Source organism: Drosophila albomicans, chromosome X, assembly GCF_009650485.2.
Source record: "Drosophila albomicans strain 15112-1751.03 chromosome X, ASM965048v2, whole genome shotgun sequence".
NCBI lineage: Eukaryota > Metazoa > Arthropoda > Insecta > Diptera > Drosophilidae > Drosophila > Drosophila albomicans.
The window spans coordinates 32,425,745-32,448,656 of record NC_047627.2 but is presented as its reverse complement, the minus strand read 5'-3'; the positions used below and the strand labels follow the sequence as shown (position 1 = coordinate 32,448,656).

Below are 22,912 nucleotides of genomic sequence, written 5' to 3'. Positions count from 1 at the left end.
AACGAATGAAACTTAAAAAAAACCACCGTTAAATGATGCACGTAAAGTTTCACGACTGCTCTTTGCGCGTAAGCACATGAGCTGGACGAGTGAATGGCAGAAAGTGGTATTTTCCGACGAAAAAAAATTTAATTTGGACGGCCCCGATGGATACAACTATTACTATCACGATCTTCGAAAGGAGGAGCATTTCCTGAGCCGTCGCCATAGCTGTGAAGGAGGCGTAATGGTTTGGGGGTTGGTATCAGTCTTTGGCACTTGTGACCTGCAATTTGTTACCTGCAATTTGTTATCTTAAGTTACTTAAATAATTTGAATTTTTGTAGGTTGAACCTATTCAGATGAACGACAAAAAATCATTGATTTTGTTAAGCTTTCAGAAGAAAAAATAAATAAGGAATAAATAATATGTTTTTCAAAAAAACTTTTACAGATTTTAATTTTAATATGATTTAAGAATTAAAGAAAAAAAAAATTATGTAAATCGGAAAACGGGTTTAGGAATTATAGATAAATTTCTACCACTGAGATGATGAACCTATTCAGTTGAGCGGCAGTGTATATGATGTATATTTATGTATATATTGAATATGGAGAGTGGAGAAGAGCCTCTGGAGTGGACAATTGTCAGTGATGCATTTGCATTTTGTCAATGTTTTTGCACTGCAATCGCACAAATATGCAACAAATGTTGACAGACTACTAAAAAGATGGCAGAGCAAACACACAGCGAGAGAGAGAGAGAGAGAGAGAGAGAGAGAGAGAGAGAGAGAAGAGTTGGGAGCTGGTAAATTCGATTGTGGCATATGTAAACTTCCGGAAGCATCAATTTTTAGCACTTCGCTTGAATTGCGACTACTGAAACTATAAACTAAATGCGTTGGATTGCGTTTTGCAGCGATGGAAACTGGGAATTGTTTTGCTTCTGGAGTTGGAATTGGAATTGGAGTGTGTTGATGAATCGCCTCGACAACAAGAACTCAACAAACTTTTATCCCAGTTCGAGTCGCTCTCTCTCTCTCTCGCTCTCTTTCTCTGTCTCTCTTTCTGTGATATTATTTTATGTAAATTTCAACGAAATGCATACAAAATACACAAACATTCATACTACAATATATGTGTTATGTATGCATATTTTATATATATATATGTGTATATATTGTGTGTGGGCATATATTATTTTATTTTTGCTATATCACTCAAAGCAAAAGAGAGAGAGAGAGAGAGTCCGGACTGCTGTTGTTCGCCTTGTTGTTGTTGTTGCGTCGAGTATTATTACTGTTGGTTGCCTGGTTCGTTGGTTGGTTGGTCGTCCAACCAAAATATATGCGCATTTATAAATAAACGTAGAATCTGTTTGGCCAACATTGTGCGTGCATTCATATATTTGCACTTGGCCGTAAAACTAGCCGGGAAACTTCGACACACTGCTGACTGAATATCACCTTGTTTTTATAATCTGTGAAGCAGCCAGCGAGTTTCTGATACAACTTACTATAGAAATAGAGCCATGAGCCAAGATAAAGATAAAGATAATGATAAAGATAAAGATAAAGATAAAGATAAAGATAAAGATAAAGATAAAGATAAAGATAAAGATAAAGATAAAGATAAAGATAAAGATAAAGATAAAGATAAAGATAAAGATAAAGATAAAGATAAAGATAAAGATAAAGATAAAGATAAAGATAAAGATAAAGATAAAGATAAAGATAAAGATAAAGATAAAGATAAAGATAAAGATAAAGATAAAGATAAAGATAAAGATAAAGATAAAGATAAAGATAAAGATAAAGATAAAGATAAAGATAAAGATAAAGATAAAGATAAAGATAAAGATAAAGATAAAGATAAAGATAAAGATAAAGATAAAGATAAAGATAAAGATAAAGATAAAGATAAAGATAAAGATAAAGATAAAGATAAAGATAAAGATAAAGATAAAGATAAAGATAAAGATAAAGATAAAGATAAAGATAAAGATAAAGATAAAGATAAAGATAAAGATAAAGATAAAGATAAAGATAAAGATAAAGATAAAGATAAAGATAAAGATAAAGATAAAGATAAAGATAAAGATAAAGATAAAGATAAAGATAAAGATAAAGATAAAGATAAAGATAAAGATAAAGATAAAGATAAAGATAAAGATAAAGATAAAGATAAAGATAAAGATAAAGATAAAGATAAAGATAAAGATAAAGATAAAGATAAAGATAAAGATAAAGATAAAGATAAAGATAAAGATAAAGATAAAGATAAAGATAAAGATAAAGATAAAGATAAAGATAAAGATAAAGATAAAGATAAAGATAAAGATAAAGATAAAGATAAAGATAAAGATAAAGATAAAGATAAAGATAAAGATAAAGATAAAGATAAAGATAAAGTTAAAGTTAAAGATAAAGATAAAGATAAAGATAAAGATAAAGATAAAGATAAAGATAAAGATAAAGATAAAGATAAAGATAAAGATAAAGATAAAGATAAAGATAAAGATAAAGATAAAGATAAAGATAAAGATAAAGATAAAGATAAAGTTAAAGTTAAAGATAAAGATAAAGATAAAGATAAATATAAAGATAAAGATAAAGATAAAGATAAAGATAAAGATAAAGATAAAGATAAAGATAAAGATAAAGATAAAGATAAAGATAAAGATAAAGATAAAGATAAAGATAAAGATAAAGATAAAGATAAAGATATTTAGTGAGACTTTTAGAACCACATAAAGAAATACATCTAGAGATCAATTTACAAATACATTTCACGCTCCAACGAAGGAGACAACAAGAAGTTCATTCAAAGAGACCATCAAAGATTCCGCTGCAGTTACAAATGCAGTTTGAATACAACTCAAATGCCAGCAAGTATTCACAAATATTCACAAGCATTCACAGCTGTTGCTGGCCATGAAAAATGCAGATGAATTATGAATATGTAGAGTAGCTAAAATGCAGCTGCTGCTCATGGAATGCAGCGACGGGGTCAATATGCTTGCTTTGTGGCGGGTTGCAAAATGGTGTAGTAAGGGGGGAAGGGTTTTTAGGGGGGAGCAGAGGGAGAAGGAGAGGAGGAGGAAACGCACCCCAAAGGCCACGTTTTGCACTCCATTAAACTAAATACTCACATGATCTCAAGCAGATGGTGGCGTTTATATTTGGCTCACGCATAATTAAATTTGACTCACCCGTGGAGCCGAAAATACTTGCATAAAGCTTGCAATGACAGACGGCCAAATATCCTGTAATTTTAATAAATTCAATTAACTTAAAGAAATATACTTTATTTGGAATTTATATTATATTTATGTAAAAGGATTAAGTTTACATTTCCATTTTTTTAAAATGAATTTATTTATTTAAGCACACTTTTCTATTTACAGGGTATAACAGAAGCGTATGCAAAACAGAAGCAAGCATGTGAAAAAAGGCTAAAAATGAAATCATAAAACAAAATACAACGAAACAAAGCGAAGCAAAGCAACGAAACAACGCAAAACTGCCAAAGAAATGAGTCCCAAAAATGCTGACGACCCCGTCCCCAAAAAAAAAAGAAGGATGCTGAAGACCTAGAGACAGACAGAGAGAGAGAGAGAGAGAGAGAGGAAGAGTGAGAGAGAAGAGCGTTTGAATGAAGAGCGAAGAGTCCATTGGGAGTGCAGCAGCAAAATTTTCATAAATTATTTGAAAAATGCTTGAAATGATTTACGCTCATTAATCTTGTCTGGCCTGTGTGTGCATGTGTGTGTGTGTGAGAGTGCGTGTCTATGTGTGTGTGTGTGTGCTTGTTTGCTGCGGTTTGGCTGCCGTCCTTTTTGGCCAACGCATTTTCTGACAGCTTTAGTTTTTGGCAATTCAATTAGGCCAAGTTGAAAGCATGTTGAAAAATTGTTTTGTTGCATTAACCCATTGTTGGCACCCCATCACAGCTTAACCCCTCTGCAACAAGAGTCTCCGTCTGATGTGCGTCTAACTTATCCGTTCGCTCTTATCCATGCCAAACACGATGGTCACGACACTTTTCTTCGTCCATTTAATGAAAGCGGGTCACTTTGTTTACGAAACTTTAAATTAGAAAAAAATATTGAGTTTAACTTTATTCAAACTATGTGACAATTGTTTACTTTCTTATAATTTAACAAGATAAATTAAAATATTACTATTATTTCAATATTATTATAAATATTATTATTATTTCAATTATCTGTAGTTTTGAAAGATTAATGTTAATGCAAATAATGAACCTTTTAAAAGCTTTCATTTCTGTGAATTATAGTGCAAAGAAAACTCTCATATTTCTAAGATTTACACATCATCAAAATTTTGATTGAGGTCAGATAAAAATTGTAGAAAAATACTATAACGAAAACTTACTACGGTTCTTAATTGGCTGACAATCTGATATATTTTGTTATCTATCATATATTTTATTTCCAATCTTGCGCTAATACATTTTTTTTTGATGTGAAAAATTCGACAGTCGACTTTAGCTCGATAATTGAAGAATTCAAATTATCTATATTGTTTTCTTAAACTGACAATTTATATTCCTTTGAGATATGATTGATAAAAAAAATTATAAGAAGACACGAATGAAAATAAATTAAATATGTGAACATAAATTAGTTGGCGGTATTTTGTTAATTTAAATTTCATTTTAGTATACTCAAATACTTATTTAAATCTAGTATTAAATGCTTCGGCTCGCATTTAGTATTATATATTAAATAATCATTTTTTAAAGAATAAAATGAAAACTAAAGTCTTTTAATTGCTTTAACAATTCAATAGTTGCTTTCTCTTATTCATTTAAGTTTCATTTAGTATGATAAAATACTAATCATTTGTTAAAACAAATATAACGTTATTTAAATGCATCAACTCTCTATTTATATTATTTTGTAATTCAGTGAATGATTAAAGAAAATATAATATATTCAAATTAGTTGCCGGTTTTCTTTTATTAATTTAAATTGCTATTTGGTATACACAAATACTTAGTATATTTTTTATTTATTGTATTAATTCTAGTATTAAATGCTGGTTGCTGCTAAGACTTGATCATTGAAATGATATATAAATCACTTAAATTCCTTCAATATTATAAAATCCTAATAAATATAAAATACTTTAAATACTTCATTAATTCAATTCTTTCTTTTATTCATTTAAATTCCTTTAGCATAATAAAATACTAATCTTAAATACTCAATTAAAATAAATATTAAGTTACTTGGGAGAGCATTCATCAATTAATTTCATGTATTTAAATTCCTTTAATATAATGAAAAACTAATCCAAAATACTCAATCGAAATAAAAATAAAATGATTTAAATGCTTCAACAATTAAATAGTTACAGGTTTCTTTCATGTATTTAAATTCTTTTAATGTAATGAAAAACTTATCCAAAATAAATATAAAATGCTTTAAATGATTCAACAATTCAATACTTGCGTGCTTTCTTTCATAATTTAAATTTATTCAATATAATAAAACACTAATCTTAAATACTCAATTCAAATAAATATTAAGTTACTTGTGAAAGCTTTCAACAATTCAATTAAATAGTTACGGGTTTTGTATTTAAATTCCTTTAATATAATGAAAAACTAATCCAAAATACTCAATCGAAATAAAAATAAAATGATTTAAATGCTTCAACAATTAAATAGTTACAGGTTTCTTCCATGTATTTAAATTCTTTTAATGTAATGAAAAACTTATCCAAAATAAATATAAAATGCTTAAAATGCTTCAACAATCTATTTCCACTCAATAGCAATTGAATTGCTCTTGGTCATTGAAAGGGCATTGAACCAGCGACTATTTCCGACAACTTGTGCACATGGATTAGTTGTTTTGATTTCTCTTTTTTTTTTGCTTATGACTATATATATTTTTATGTATTTATTTTTTTTTTGCATTGCCTTGCTTTGTTGATGTTTGCCGACTGGTCGTCTAACGAGCCGCACAAATGCCAAGCAATTAATCATTTGTGTGTGGCACACAACTCGCTGCCTTTGCCTTTGCCTCTGCTTTTGTTTCAATCTACGGTTTTTTTGTTTTTTTTTGGTTTGCTTTGCTTTGTGTGTGTGTGTGGCTGTTTGGCGTCTCATTTCACAACTCATTTCCGGTTGGCGCCGGAAACGCATCTTCGACATTAGGCCAGGTTGGCGTCCGGGTCTCCGGTCGTGATTTATGACATTCAGATTGACGCCGGGGCTCAAAACGCAAACACCAAACAGCAAACAGCGAACAAAAAAAAGGTGACAACTTTGTTGGACATTTGTGCGTGGTCAGAAACAACATTCAATTTGAGCTTTTGCGAATGGTTTAAAGTCAATCAAAGACAAGTGATTTCAATCGCATCGATCAAATGCCAGACAAAATCCTTTTCTTTTATGTATAGTACACAAATGCCCAGCGTCTTCTGTTTTTTAGCAACGTTTAACAACAAAGCATAGAAGGAGCCAAAAATAAACAAGTAAGAAAGTTACAGTCGAGTGTGCTCGACTGTGAGATACCCGGTACCAATTCAGGAATCATAACTACTATAAAAATTATTGTATGCACCAAAATTCGTAGCTCTAGCTTTAAAATTACGCTTGTTAATCGATTTTTTTTTATTTGCGGGGGCGAAAGTGGGTGTGGCAAAAATTTGAAACAAACTTGATCTGCGTGCAAACATAACAAATGCTATCGAAAAAAAATTACAGCTCTATCTCTTATAGTCTCTGAGATCTAGTTGTTCATACGGACGGACGGACAGACGGACAGACGGACATGGCTAGATCGTCTCGGCTGTTGACACTGATCAAGAATATATATACTTTATAGGGTCGGATTCTTCTACCTGTTACATACATTTCCTGTTGGCACAAAGTTATAATACCCTTCTACCATATGGGTAGCGGGTATAAAAAGAAAAGCAAAATATAATCTTGGGGTATCAATAGCGACAGAGCCGGGCAAATCAATCTTGAGAATTTGCGGTGTCCAAAATGTAAGCACAGCAAAACACAGCCAGTGAAATGTTTGAGTTTGTCGGCCAAAGTTATGGCCAAAGTGGGCGGCCACGCCCAACGCCTCCAGCTACTGTGTGTCTGTGTCTGTGTGTGTATTAATTTCATTTGTTTGAAAAGCAAAAATTCTTTGGCGCAAGGGCCAGCAATTTTTCTCTCTCTCGCAGCCAAACAAAAAACACAAAAAAAAAGAGAGAGAGAGAAAAAATGATAACAACAAAAGCAAAGAGCAATGAAGTTTTCACTTTTTTTCGCCAAACGGGAAAATATTTGCACAAAGCAAACAAAATAAACAAATTTTTTTTTGTTATATATACTTGACTGAGAGCGAGATGATGAAGAAAATGGCTGGAAAAGTATATATTTAAGTATGGGCAAAAGTTTGTGATAAATACAAAGTATATATACGATAATTGTATATGTAATATAAGGTATTTTAGAAGCTGGTCGAATAATGCATTCGAGTGTGGCACATGCGGCGTATGCTTTATGTAGCTGCTGAAACATCTTACTGATAGCGGCAAAAGTGCAGACCGTAAACGAGGTCAAAAGAAAAGCGCTAGCTCACGCCCACACACACACACACACACACACACACACACACACACACACAGACACAGACAAACACTCGCACAGCGTGTATTTAATGGCGTTTTGATAATGTCAACATTTCTCAGCTGCGCCCGAAAGCGTGCTACATTTTTGCGTGAATGCAGAAACGCGCAGACAAATATGCAACGTAATTGGATTTATGTGCGTGTGTCTCACTGTGTGTGTGTGTGTGTGTGTGTGTGTGTGTGTGTGTGTGTGTGTTTGTGTCGGTGTGTGAGTGTGTGGCAAATGCTGCACAACCACTCAAGTGGCCATCAACACAAACTTTTTGAGTTAATCAACAAAAAAAAGAGAAAAAAAACAACAAAATTAAAACTATTAAAAAACAAGCGAAACAAATGTGAACACAGCTCAACGAATAGCAGATGCTCTACGATGAGTGTGAAGTGTTTTTTATTGATTTGATTTGTATTTTAAAAACCTTTTTTACATTTGTAATATTTTTGCTATTGACGATCTTTGATGCACATGCTGCTTTGGTTGACATTCTGCTACTCTTGGTATATTTTGATTGAAGTACTATATCAATATACCTAAAAATACCCATCAATATATTTCAATATTTTAAGAATAATACGTCACTCTACTTTTTGTTACTTGGTTGTTTTTTATTTGATTTTTATTTCAAAATATTCCATACAAAAATGAAAACTGTGTTTTTGTTGCTTTGGTTGACAATCTGGTATATTTTGTATTCTATGGTATATTTAAAGTGTAGTAGTATATCAATATACCAAATGTTAACTTTGGTATATTTCAGACTTTCAATTTGGTATATTTTTATTTATATTCTTATATACTTATAAATTGTATTGCTGTCTTCTTTAATCTATGCAAAAATATAAACAAAGAAAAAACATTTTATGGTGAGTTTTTTAAAAAATAAAAAACAAACCTTAAATAACATAATTATTTGCAAATATTATTTTGAGCAGTTCAACATGAAATTGATTTAATAATGATAAATAATAAAAGCAGAGCTTGCATATTAAATTTTTGATATTTTCAAAATGTGCTTTATGAATTTTGATTAATTTGATTTTCTATGCATATTTCTGAAATGAGAATGCAAAGTGAAATACCCTTCTTAGATAGTGTGGAGAGGAGTACAGAGAGAGAAAGAGAGAGAGAGAGAAAGCGAAGCTGGCAACGATTTCAAGCAGCTGCTGAGTGTACATATCTGTGTCTGTGTGTCTATGTGTGTGTGTGTATGTGTTTGTGGCAGGTGGCAAACAATGGCAAACAGCATGAATGGTTCAGCAACAACAACAACAACAACAACAACAACAGCAGTAACAAGTAGAGGAGAAGCAGCAATAACAACTAGAAATATGTATGCATATGCATTCAGGCAAGCATGCCAGGCAAAAAGGATAGATTTTTATATTCTACTTTGTGGCATTTGGTGTTTTCTGCCGTTCTTCTCGTTTTCTTTTTTCCATAATCTTTTTTCGCTTTTTTCTACGGTATATACATAACATACATATATATTTTTCGTTTCTTTAAGCATAAAAGTGCATCAGAAAAACAGACAACGAAAGTTGAAATTTTTCTACATGAATTGCAGACAAGAAAAAAACAAGCTGAGAAACAGATGCTTGCGATGCGATGCGATGCGATGCTTGAGACGTGCCTGGCGTCGACAGCAAAGCATTCGCTGTCTGTCTGTCTGTCTGTCTGTCTGTCTGTCTGTCCGTCTGTCCGTCCGTCTGTCTGTCTGACTGTCCCAATGCCAGTCACAACTGTCGACTGTCGACGGTCGAGCGTCGAAACGAATGCAGCAATTAAATGATAGCGCCAATGGACACTATCAAATGACACCTGTGGGAGCGAATGTTCCTTGCCAGCGAGCGAGCGAGCGTAACTTTTTAAATGCCCCGCGAATGTCGCTCGAAATTTGCCCCACTTTTCATTATTAAGTGCTGGCGGTATGCACTTTTGCTTGTTGCCAATGACTTCAAGCTAAAATATTGGCTCTAAAGCACTTTTAAAGCGTGCTTCACATTTTGGAGAGTTCGTGTAGAATATATGCAAATTTAGCTTGAAACTCTTAGCAATCAATTTTGGAGAGTTTGTGTAGAGTTTGTCAATTTAGCTCAAAACTAATAACAATGAATTTTTGGAGAGTTTATTTAAGCTTTTTGCAAATTAATTTACAATTTTGGAGAGTTCGTGTAGAATATATGCAAATTTAGCTTAGAACTCTTAGCAATCAATTTTGGAGAATTTGTGTAGAGTTTGTCAATTTAGCTAAAAACTAAAAGCAATCAATTTTGGAGATTTCATGTAAACTTTTTGCAAATGCATTTACAATTTTGGAGAGTTCGTGTAGAATATTTGCAAATTAAGCTTTAAGCTATAAGCAATCAATTTTGGAGAGTTTATGTAAACTTTTTGCAAATGCATTTACAATTTTATAGAGTTCGTGTGGAATATTTGCAAATTAAGCTTTAAATTTTTAGCAATCAATTTTGGAGAATTTATGTAGAGTTTGTCAATTTAGCCAAAAACTAATAGCAATCAAATTTGGAGAGCTTATGTAAACTTTTTGTAAATTCAGCTTAAAATTTTGGAGAGTTCGTGTAGAATATTTGCAAATTTAGCTTGAAACTCTTAGCAATCAGTTTTGGAGAGTTTGTGTTAACTATGTGCAAATATTGCTTAAAATTGACGTCAATATTTATTAGAAGTGTAGAGAATTTTGGAGAGTTTGCGTCAGCTATTAGCAAATTTAGCTAAAAACTAATAGCAATCAAATTTGGAGAGTTTGTAAATTTAGCTAAAAACTAATAACAATCAATTTTGGAGAGTTTATGTAAACTTTTTGCAAATCCAGCTTAAAATTATTACATTTTGAAGAGTTTGTGTAGACTATTTGCAAATTTTGGCTAAAATTTACATCAATTGTTTTTGGAGTGTAGAAATTGTAAATTCTGCCTTAAAATAACGCCATTAATTTTTGAGAGTGTCGAGAATATTGGAGAGTTTGCGTAAACTATTTGCAAATTTAGCCAAAAAATATTAGCCATACATTTTAGGGCATTTCGTACATTTTTGGAGAGTATGTGTAGAGTGTTTGGAAATGTTGAGCATGCTGAAGACTTTGGAAAGTTGACAATAATTTGTGCAAATCATTTGACGGAATCTAGAGAATTTTGGAGAGTTACTGTAGGCATGTGACAAAAAGAGTACATAACAAGTTGTAAAATTAAAGCTCATTTGTATTTGTGTTGAGTCGTGTAGAGCAGTGGAGAGTTTTGAATTATTGAATAGCTTGTGACAATTGGACTACGGTACAGACCAATGTAGACTTCCATGTCGGAGAACAATCATTTGAGTGAATGTAGAGAATTTTGGAGAGTTACTGTAGGTTAGTAGAGACTTTCTGGAAAACTCGATTAATAATCTAATAAAAAGAGTTGATAAAAAGTTGTCAAATGACAGTTGATGTGTATTTGTGTTCGTCGTGTAGAGAAGTGGAGAGTTTTGAATTATTGAATAGCTTGTCTGACAACAAGTGACAATTGGACTACGGTGCAGACAAATGTAGACTTTCATGTAAGTTAATTATAAATACAAATGACCCTTTTCACAAATTCAATCGACTTTCGGCTATAATTAGACATGACAACAGACTGTAAGGAGTGTAGACTTATATTTAGAAGGGGTCTGGCGATTACAACGGACTAAACCGAATGCGGCGAATCTAATGCGAATTATGCGGCTTATTTGATTTCCACTAGGAATTTGAACTGCGGCAAAAAGTTGAGCGAGCAACTTAAATTGAGAGCACAACCAATTGCTATTAAAAATACACACATAAAAGTTGTTCAGAGTTGTGCAAAGTTCTGGTCAACGTGGAGAGTCGAGTGGAGAGTGGAGATTGTGTGTGGAGAGATGCACCATGGCCTTGAGCTATTTACAACATAATGCCAGTCATGAAGAATACGTTTATTTTTTGAGTAATTTCGTTTAGAGATTAATTTAGTTAAAATTTTTGAATTGCAATTTGGAATTTGAATGCGGAATTTTGACTCGATTTAGATTAAAGTAGAATTTGATTTCGTTTTTTTTTTATTTTTAATATAAATCATATTGCAAATCCGCTTAGCACTCAAACTGCATGCATTTAAGTCGCAATAACCCAAATAGTAAGGACGATGGCACTTCACTCTGTGCTACGTGGATGACAATAACAATAAGCATGAAATCGGAGATTTGAAAGCAGCGACAAAGTCGAAATCAAAGCATTACCTTGGCTTGGATAGCCAAGGTAGCTTTTGGATTCGGGGCAAAGCAGCGCATACAAAGTACAAAGTACAAAGCACAAAGCACAAATCACAAATCACAGATTACAATTTCGCTTGGACACCGCATTGAGAGCGAGATAGAGACAGAGAGGGAGAGAGAGATACCAACTGTGTACAAGATGGCCAAAAGTAGATGAGACCATGGCACAAAAAGTGTGAGTGGAGTCGGGTTGATGGAGAAATACGATGAGGAGGAGGATGGCAGAGCAATGGCATAACTCACGTGAATACATGAATAGTTGCATATGAAAAATCACCGAGCAGAAAACTCTATCTATCTATATGCATTCGAATGGCCAGTGTCCAACGATGGCGTGCACTCAGCGAAAAACAACATTTCCTCTTAAATGTTTTGCTATTTTCATAGAGAATATTCCATGTACATATATTTTTTCACGCTTTTCATTGCATAAATTCAGCAAATAGTTTGTCAACCTTTTCACCAATGAATGAGCAAGCTTATTATTATAACATTCTTAAATCAATATTATACAAAATTTGTATTATTGCATTGTCTGCAATGTTCTTACTTACTGAAAACAATATTATTCTGTAATAAAGGTTCTAAATTTTAATGTTATTATTTTTCTAAACATTTGTTGAATTTATGGTATATTTTGAATGTAGTAGTGTATTAATTAGTACTGTGACGGTATATCAATTTGGTATATTTTGAGAATAATTGTACATTTTTAAATATATACATATATACCAAGTATTACCTTTGGTATATTTTAGTACTTTGACGGTATAAGAATTTGGTATATTTTGAGAATAGTTTTATAGTGTGGTATATACCAGGTATTACCTTTGGTATATTTTAGTATTTTGACAGTATATACATTTGGTATATTTTGAGAATAGTTTTATACTCTATTGTACATTTTTAAATGTAGTATATACCAATTATTACCTTTGGTATATTTTAGTACTATGACGGTTATCAATTTGGTATATTTTGAGAACAATTTTATACTCTATTGTACATTTTTAATGTAGTATATACCAAATATTACCTTTGGTATATTTTAGTATTTTTACAGTATATCAATTTGTTATATTTTAAGAATAGTTTTATCGTCTAGTATACACCAGGTATTACCTTTGGTATATTTTAGTATTTTGACGGTATATCAATTTGGTATATTTTGAGAATAATTTTATACTCTATAGTATATTTTGAATGTACATAATAATAGATTGATATACCAATTAAAGCCTCTGGTATATTTCAGTTTTTTTGAGATATATGATTTTAGTATATTATAAGTATAATATCAAACTGTTTTGCTTTTATACACAATGGGCAGAGGGTATCTCCCAGTCGAGCACACTCGACTATAGACAGAAATAAATTTTTTTCAATTGGAAGCATATAATTATAATAATTGCATAATATTTGTTATTATCAAACTTATGTACAACTTTTTAAAGACTATTCCTTAAAAGATAGAATATTTTTGAAGAGAGTTAACTGGAGATACAATTAGTTTATGTTGATTTACAATTATAAACATATAAGTAAACAATTGTAAACTTTTGATACGTTTCTTTGAAAGTATTCAACAATTTTTTTAGAGAGTTAGCTGGGGATTCATAAAGTTTTTATCTTTAAATGTTATTTTTGTTATTCTTCGTTATTAAAAATTATAAATATTTGAAGAGTCTTCATTGAAACTACTGAAAGTTTTCGAAAAGAGATTCATTAAGTTTTTGTTGATATAAATTTATAAACATTTTGATACTTTTATTTCAAAGTATTTCAAATTTGTTGAGAAAATTAACTTTATATTCATTTACCTTTTGTTGATCTTAAATTATAAACGTTTATATAAAAATTGTAAGCATTTTAATACTTTTCTGTCAGCATTTTGAAAAAAAAGGTAACTGGGGATTCATTAAGCTATTACCTCTAAATTGAATTAAAAAATTATACATAAATTTTAATTGCATGAGAAGAATATCATTGTTATTTATATTATAAATATTATATTTTTTAGACTATTGCTTGAACGTTTTTGAAGAGAGATTCATTAAGTTTTTGTTGATATAAAATCAAAAACATTTTGATACTTTTCAGTAAAAGTAATCCAAATTTTTTCGAGAGAGTTAACTTTGCATTTATTTAGCTTTAGTTGATATTGAATTATCCTTTCCTTCAACATTTTTGAAGAGAGTTAACTGGGGATTCATTTAGTTTTTGTCGAGTGTATTTTACTTTTATGTTTGTTGCTGTAACTGTGTGTGTGTGTGAGTGTGTTGGAGTTGGCAATGCCGTTGACCACAAATGCATAAATGCAGTTCTATCTGCTCGTGTGTGTGTGTGTGTGTGTGCACATGAATGCCAAGTGCTGCTGTGGGCAATCGCAACAGCTACCGCTGCACTATCGCCCCGCCTCTACGTCCCTTCGCCTCCCTTCCCGCATCCACGCGTTCGATTCCAACAACTTCTGTGCGCTGTGCACTTCCACACCGATGTCGCCCCATTGTTGCCGGTGTAAAGTGTGTGCACTGATAAGCAACGCCAGCAACCAAAAAAAAACGAGATGTGCATGTGTGTGCGAGTGAGAGAGAGGGCGAGGGAGAGGGGGAGGTAGAGGGCAGGACGTAAAAGAGGCGCCAGGCGATGCTTCGGCATAAATAGAATGCTAAACAGCTCGCGCAAATGTGTCCTGCAGGAGTTGTCTGCTTTTTGTGGTGGACGGGGGCTGTGGAGGGAGGCTGAGGGAGGCGTGGCAGCGCTTTTGCATGTGCATGTGCCAACTGACTTTGGCATTGGGCAACGTCTGCGTTTCGCTTTCATGTAACGGCCAAAAGCAGCATAAGCGGGTCACTCCCGGGACGGTGAAGGAAGGGAGGGAGGAAGAGCGAGGCAGGGTTCGTTGGCCGATGCGGTGTGGGAGAGACAGAGAGAGAGTGAGAGGGGAGTGAGGTAGGTGTATGCAAGGGGGGGGGGGCGGCAATGGCGACTCGGCGCGTCGGACAATGGCGCATAAATCATGCATAAAACTGAAAATGGAATATGAAAGCAACGTGTGTATGTGTGTGTGCGAGTCAGTCTATATATGTGTGCATGTGTGAGAGTGTGCGTGAGTGCATCTGTATGCGTGTGTGTGTGTGTGAGTGCGGCCAGCCAAAGAAGCGTTACGTAAACGCAACAAAGGAAACACGACTCGTTTGTATTGAAAATTGTGATTGCAAGTTGCGTTACGGATAAGAGTGCAATGTGTGTGTATTACGTGTGTGTGTGTGGGTGTGTCCGTCTACCATACATAGATAGCTGCCAGCAAAGGTGTCATTGCAGCGCGCTCTCATTGAAATGCTTTTGGCCATGAATACTACGTTGATCCTTTTCGCAGTGCCAAAGATCGCCAATGACATGCAGCTCTCAGCTCATTTATCATGTAGATTATAATGCTGCTGAAATGGCAAATAAAAGATACTGAAACTGGACAAAATTATAGAAGCACTATTTGAAAAGAGACTAATTCAACTAAAATTGTGATTCATGATTTCAATATGAGATAAGCAGATTATTTTTTAAATTCAATTTGTTATTAATGAAGAATTTTTGAAAATCTATATTTAAATAAAATAAAAACAAGAAAGAAAAGAAAGCTACAGTGTGCTCGACTGTGAGATACTTGCTACGCATTTTGAATAAAACCAAAGTACTGAGATACTAAATTTAAAAAATTTAAAAATATACCAAATTAATATACTAAAAAAACATAATAATATATTAAATATATGCAATAAAGCAAAACAGTGTGGAATACATTTTTAAATATACCAAAGTAATACACTGTAAAAATACCTTATTGAAATACTAAATTTAAAATATGCCAAATTAATATACTAAAAAAACATAATAAAATATTAAATATAAACAATAAAGCAAAACAGTGGGGTATACATTTTTAAATATACCAAAGTAATAGACTGTAAAGATACCTTATTGAAATACTAAATTTAAAATATACCGAGTTAATATACTAAAAAACATAATAAAATATTAAATATTGTATATACAAAAGAACAAAACAGTGTGGTATACATTTTTAAATATACCAAAGTAATAGACTGTAAAAATACCTTATTGAAATACTAAATTTAAAATATGCCAAATTAATATACTAAAAAAACATAATAAAATATTAAATATAAACAATAAAGCAAAACAGTGGGGTATACATTTTTAAATATACCAAAGTAATAGACTGTAAAGATACCTTATTGAAATACTAAATTTAAAATATACCGAGTTAATATACTAAAAAACATAATAAAATATTAAATATTGTATATACAAAAGAACAAAACAGTGTGGTATACATTTTTAAATATACCAAAGTAATAGACTGTAAAAATACCTTATTGAAATACTAAATTTAAAATATACCGAATTAATATACTAAAAAACATAATAAAATATTAAATATAAGCAATAAGGCAAAACAGTGTGGTATACATTTTTAAATATACCAAAGTAATAGACTGTAAAAATACTTTAAATATACCGAATGCTATATATGGTATATTGATATGCTGATATACTTTTGTATCAGCAAAAGTGCTTACTTACTGCGGCTCTTAGTTCCTTTGGCTGACAATCTGGTATATTTTTCACTCTGTGGTATATTTTACTACATTCAAAACGTCTTTAAATTAAAGCATATTAAAGCTGATTAAAATGCTTTAAATAAAATACACAAGACAAATAGAAGAAAGCAAAGGAATTAAAGTATTTTCTATTACAATTTACTACTAATTAAAAACAATTATTTAATTAAGCACTTCTCTATTAGATTGAATCAATTTTTAGTTATTAAATTTATATGCAACTGTGTGTTGCTTTTAATTATTAAAACGCTTGCCTTGATTTCTAGTCGAATCAAAGTTTACGTTGGTTGCTTCAACTCGATTAATCTAACGCTTAAATGCCACTCACAGTATAGCTGGAATTTTGTGATTTATTTGAAGAATAAAGTTTGCAGTTGTGGTTAAATTGAGCTGCTGCTTTAAACTGCAGTCGCAGTCGCAATCGCAATTGCCCTTGCTTGACGTTGACGTTGTTCGCCATCCATGGCTGTCCATTGTCCGGTGTCCCGGGCTTGGTGGTTTTGTTGGCTGTCCTGTTCATTAGTTGCCCCCAAAATGCGGAACAATCACAAAACGCTTAAGGCCAAATGCGGGCGCGCGCGTTTCGTCAACGGATCTGATTCTGACTCTGACACTGGTTCTGGCTCTGGCTCTGGCTTGGCGTTCAGCATTTGGCGGGGAGGTGACTTGGAATCACCTGGCTTTTGCCAGGTCGACAGGTCCCGCGGCGAATTATCGCCAATCACTTGAGCAATAAATGAACCAAAAGTCGTTATGCGACAAGAATGAGTGGCGAGCGCTCACTCGCTTCAAGTTGCACTCGTAGCTCGCGCACAGTGGAACACGCGTATTGATGATTGCATGCAAATAGTATGGGAATGAAATGAGTTATGTTAGCAATCACTTATATTGACAATTTCCAAATAGTTTTGCATTCATTTTGTCTTGGAGACTTGTGGAGAGTTTTGTCCAGTTGTGGAGAGTAGTGGAAATTTTTGTAGAGTAGTGGAGACTTTTTGAAAAGTAAAAAATTACATATGATGCCTGTAAGAGCCTTGTGGGATGTTAAATTTTGTTGAGGAGAGTAGTGGAGAGTTTTGGAGAGTAGTGGAGAGTTTTGGAAAATGGTATGGGAATGAAATGAGTTATGTTAGCAATCACTTATATTGACAATTTCCAAATAATTTTGCATTTATTTTGCCTTGGAGACTTGTGAAGAGTTTTGTCCAGTTGTGGAGAGTAGTGCAGAGTTTTGGAAAAGTAAACAAATACATATGATGAGTGTAAGAGCCTTGTGGAATGTTAAATTTAGTTGAGGAGAGTAGTGGAGAGTTTTGAAAAAGCGAAAAATTATGTATGTATGTATTATGTATTTTATCATGTAAAACATCTTGGTCGAGAGCAGACTTTGCCCAGGTGCGGAGAGTAGTCGGAGTAGACTGAAAAATCACAAATTGTGGAGAGTTGCCAATGTGTGAATAGTAGTGGAGGGTTTTGAAAAAGTGAAAAATTATGCATGCGAAGCGTTTTTGAGATTTGTGGTGTGGAGAGTTTTTCAATTTCAATAATACATATGCTGGAGTCTCTTGGATGGTAGTGGATAGTTTTGAAATAATAAAAAATTATGCTTCTAAGTTGTTGGGGTTTCACATGAAGCGTCTTCGAGTCTTGTGGAGAGCTATACCAATTTTTGGAGAGTAGTGGAGAGTTTTCAAAATAGGGAAAAATACTTGTGTAGCGTTTCGCAGTCTTGTGGAGTGTTATAATCAGTTGTGGAGAATTTTGTAGAAGTGGAGAGTTTTTTAATTGCAGATTAATAGATAGTTTTGCCTAGGAGAGTTGTCTGCAAATAACTGAAATGGCAAAGCACATCATTTGATCAGTGTAGAGTTTAACTTAGTCCAACGTAGGAAACGTTAACTTAATGCGTTGTGCAGACCAATCTCATTTAGTGTAGAGTTTTATTGAACCAGTACTTGTGTTAATGACTTTATGCAATTTTTGTGATGAATCACTCTTTGCAGCGGCTCCTTAAGTGTGGCGCCACTGTGCAATGCCTGAGAGCGTCCTTGACAAAGTGGCAACGAAAAATTCGTAGCACAGTTTTGGGCGCTTTGCCATTGCAAGCGCTTGACGACAACGACGACGACGACGATCGAATAATGCTGGGTCATAAGTTTGCGCTGCAGGCATGATGTCTCTATATAGACAGACCAGCAGACCAAAGAACCTTTACTCAAACAGCTGCCACGCCCCCCTCCGTCGACTGCCTTGGTGCCTTGCTTGCTTGCGAAGTTCCATGCAAACGCACTTATTCATTCAACCTTTTTACGGCGGGGCCAGTGAACGAGGATGCCGAACGATGGCGACGACGGAAACGCGTTACAAGTCAAACCAATAAACTTTTGTTGTTGCCTCTCTCCTTGGGAGAGGTGAGTTTTGGGTAGTTCAGCTGTCGGTTGTAGGTTGTAGGTAGTTCGGTAGGTAGTCGAGGAAGGGAGGGAGCGAGGGTCACGCTAAACGATAGCACGTAGAAGCGTCAAGTAAATGGGAAAAGTTCCAGTCAAATTCTGATGAAATGAAATTAGTTTTCGCTTGAGTGTAACTTCCGTTTGTCGAATGACTGGACACAAAAAAAAAAACCGACACACACACACACACGCGTGGAAAATCCTGCAATTTCATTGTGGAGGAGTGTGTAGTATTTGTGAGTGCAGAGGATAATCTACGGGCGAGCCGCAACACACGCAGCATATGAATGAATGACGGCCAAGTGACATCAATTCGCCTTCAAAATCGTTATCTACTACTGTGAGTGTGAGTGTGAGTGCGTGTGTCTGAGTGTGTGTGTGTGTGTGACAGCAGTAAAACCACAAGAAGTCGCTTATAAACGACATACTCTTTGCCACGAGGAGCAGAGTGGAAGCAACAACAATTACGACTTCATGTTGTTATTGCCACAATGTTGGCCAAAAGTTTCAAGTGCAACGTCACCGCACAGTGGTTAAAGATACCAAAAACAAGAGATCCTCTTTCTATTCTATTTTATATAGAAGCATAATAGTTATTAATGCTTTAGTTTTGTGAAGGTTTTTAAATTTAAATATTAAAATCATAATATATGGGTCTCTAGCAGTCACAACTTGATATTTTACTTATAATATTTCATTATTGTTATTAATTGTGGTTAATGCTTAACAATGCTTCAGTTTTGTGAGGGTTGAAAGATGTATTAGTTTTTTTTTTTTCATTTTAAATAAATGTTAAAAGAAACATATACATACATATATTCAAGCAATCATGACTTGATTTATTTTTTTTTAAATATTATTATTACTTTGTTGTTATTAATTTTAGAAAAAATATTACAAATAAGAAATAATAGACCCTTTTCTAACATTATTAACGCTTTAGTATTTTGTTGGTTGAATAATATATTAGTTAATTGGAATATAAACATAAAGGGTCACTAACATTGAGTGTGTGGTTAAAAATATATAAAAGTTTTTTTATTTATTATTATTATTTTATTTTTTATATAGTAAAGGGTCTTTAGCAGTCATAACTTGAATTGTTTGTTTATAATATTATGACTTTTTCGATATTAAATGTAAATATTAATGTGTTTTGCTTTATTTATATTATTATTTTCTAAGTTTGTCATATAACAAGAATGAAATATAAATCGAAGCCTAATTTAATTTCTTCTCTAATCAAGTTTAGCAACTCTTTGGTAATTTTGATCATTCTTAGAACAATTTAGTTTCTATTCAATTCGGTTGTTAAGCTGTTAAGTGCTGTCTATTAGAAGATTATACGAAAATGTAACTAAGATTTTCTAAAATAATTGATAATTTGAATGAATTATAATAAGATCACGTGTCACTGTGCAACTGTCGGTTTATGAAGTGGACCACATTGATGACTCGGCACAGCAAGAGCAAGCGAAAGAGAGAAGCGAGAACGAGAGAGATAGAGAAGGAAAGAGAGATGGGGAGAGAGAGAGAGAGAGAGAGAGAGAGAGAAGGAGAGAAAGAGTAGCTAGCTAGCGCATATACAAAAGTTTGAGTATCAATCAACGACAGTCAATCAATCAATCAATCAAATGTTTGGAACAATGAAGCCGCCGACGATGACGACGATGGCGACGTTACAACAACAACAACAACAACAACAACAAAAGGAACAAGAACAAGCGCAACGCAGCCAATGAAATTTTCCACTTTACCCGGACGCATTTTCCCCGTTGAACACTTTGATTGCTACTCAACATTGTTGTTGTTGTTGTTGTCGTTGATGTTGTTTTCGTGTTTGTTCTCGTGCAAAATTTGTACCTTTAATAAGCGCAACAGCAGCATTAAAAATTTACCAACTCCCAACTTTAGAGATTAGAATTTTAAGTTGGTCTAAAAATAACTCAAAGCAGTCCCCGAACAGTTGAGCTAATTAAGCGCGGGCGTTTTGATTTTCTTCCCTCTGTCCGTCTGTCTGTCTGTCCGTCTGACCGCAAGTGGAAATGCCGCGATCTGAGAAACTGTTAAAGCTAAAGTCAGGAGAATTTGTAGCACAGATGCAAAATATGATTAATTTCAATGTTGATTTAGGAAACAGCTCAGATCATAAATCTTGCATGTTGTAATTAGGAAATGCCAAATATAACACTGAATAACTTTAAATGATTCCTTTTGTGTTTTAATATCAGTTTAGTGAACTGTATTTTCCTTTTTTCTGCACGCACAAAGTTATCAACACCCTTTTACCGTCTTACCGGGTATAAAAATGTGATAACACTTGACGCAAGAATTTGTAGATTACATTAGAATATGAATAAATATACATTTTATATATATACATACATATATCAAAATTGAAATTTTACTTTTATTACTTTTCGAGAGCATTAGATTAACGAGAATAAAAGCGCAATCACTTTTTGTAGATTACATTAAAATTGGAATACATTTTTATTGACAACGAAATTATAAATATGTGGAATAGATTAATGTAAAAAATGAAAATTTTTATTTTTAGATAAAGGGAAAAGAAACGCAATTGCTTTTGGCATTATAATTCTTAAGAGTTTAGAGATAAAATTTAAGTGAATATGCACGAAAATAAAATAACAAGAACTAAACGAACGCCTTCAAAATGGAGCTAAGTAAGAACAAGTATTTATTTTTATTGTATATACCAAAATTCGCAACGATAGGTTTAAAATTACGCTTGTTATTCGGTTTTTTTTTATTTGTGGGGGCGGAAGTGGGTGTGGCAAAAATTTGAAACAAACTTGATCTGCGTGCAAACATAAGAAATGCTGTCAAAAAAAATTGGAGCTCTATCTCTTTTAGTCTCTGAGATCCAGTGTTTCATACGGACGGACGGACAGACAGACAGACAGACAGACGGACATGGCTAGATCGTCTTGGCTGTTGACGCTGATCAAGAACGAAAAATAAAATAACAAGAACTAACGCCTTTAAAACGGAGCTAAGTAAGAATTACAAAATATATATAGAATTATTAAAATAATATAATATAAATATAAATTTTATTTTTAGATGAAGGAAGAAGAAACGCAATTGCCTTTGGCATTATAATTCCTAGGATCTTACAGCTAAAATTTAAATGAATATGCACGAAAATAAAATAACAAGAACTAAACGAACGCCTTCAAAGTAAGAGTTAAGTATGAATTACAAAATATATACATATAGAAGTGAAGTGTGTTCGATGATTGTTAAAAAAAATATATATAAACTGGGGATTAACGCCAAGGTCTCGACTTTGACGAAGTTTTGGAATCGCGGAGTTGCTTCAACTGTCTTTCCTCCATCTCATTGCTTCTGGTGCGTTGCATCGAACTGAGAGAAGTTGCTGCTGCTGCTGCTTGATGATGATGATGATGATGATGCTCGGATCGCTGCGCTGTTGTCGTCGTCTCCACTTTGGATTTGTTGTTGTCCATGCGATAGGTGAGTGCACCTCTGTCCGGTTGGAGTTTGCCCGCCTCGACCCAAGGTTTGAGTTTCTCACGCAACTGTTCGCGTTTCTGTTGATATTTCCGTGGCAAGATTTTCGTGTTTTGCATATTTTGTTGCTGTCGCAACTTTTCCAGCTGATCGTCGCGCAGTTGACGTGGCACCGGCTCATCGAGTGGATTGAGAACTTCACGCAATTCACGCACTCGCTGCGCATTCCGATTGCTCCAGATAATTGGCTTGCCACGCTTCTCCACTTGGGTTGCATGCAACGTCTCGCTGGATATCGACAGCCAATCAGCTTCCGGTGCACTCGATTGTCGTCTCAACTCTGGCTGCGTCTTCAGACTGACAGCTGCTGGAGGCGACGGATTCAATTGTCTT

At 33.5% G+C, this 22,912-nt stretch overlaps 1 protein-coding gene across 2 annotated transcripts in view; it reads right to left on the bottom strand.

Annotated features, from left to right (window-relative positions):
* Positions 1 to 22,131: 22,131 nt before the first annotated feature.
* LOC117577955 (involucrin-like) overlaps positions 22,132 to 22,912 on the bottom strand; it is a 3,463-nt gene continuing 2,682 nt past the window's right edge. The window contains exon 3 of one of the 2 annotated variants that reach the window (XM_034263000.2): positions 22,132 to 22,912. This exon is cut by the window's right edge and continues 591 nt beyond it. In XM_034263000.2, coding sequence (XP_034118891.1) covers positions 22,315 to 22,912 — 598 coding nt within the window. In that variant the 3' untranslated portion in view covers positions 22,132 to 22,314. The other variant, XM_034262999.2, reaches the window with a different exon arrangement.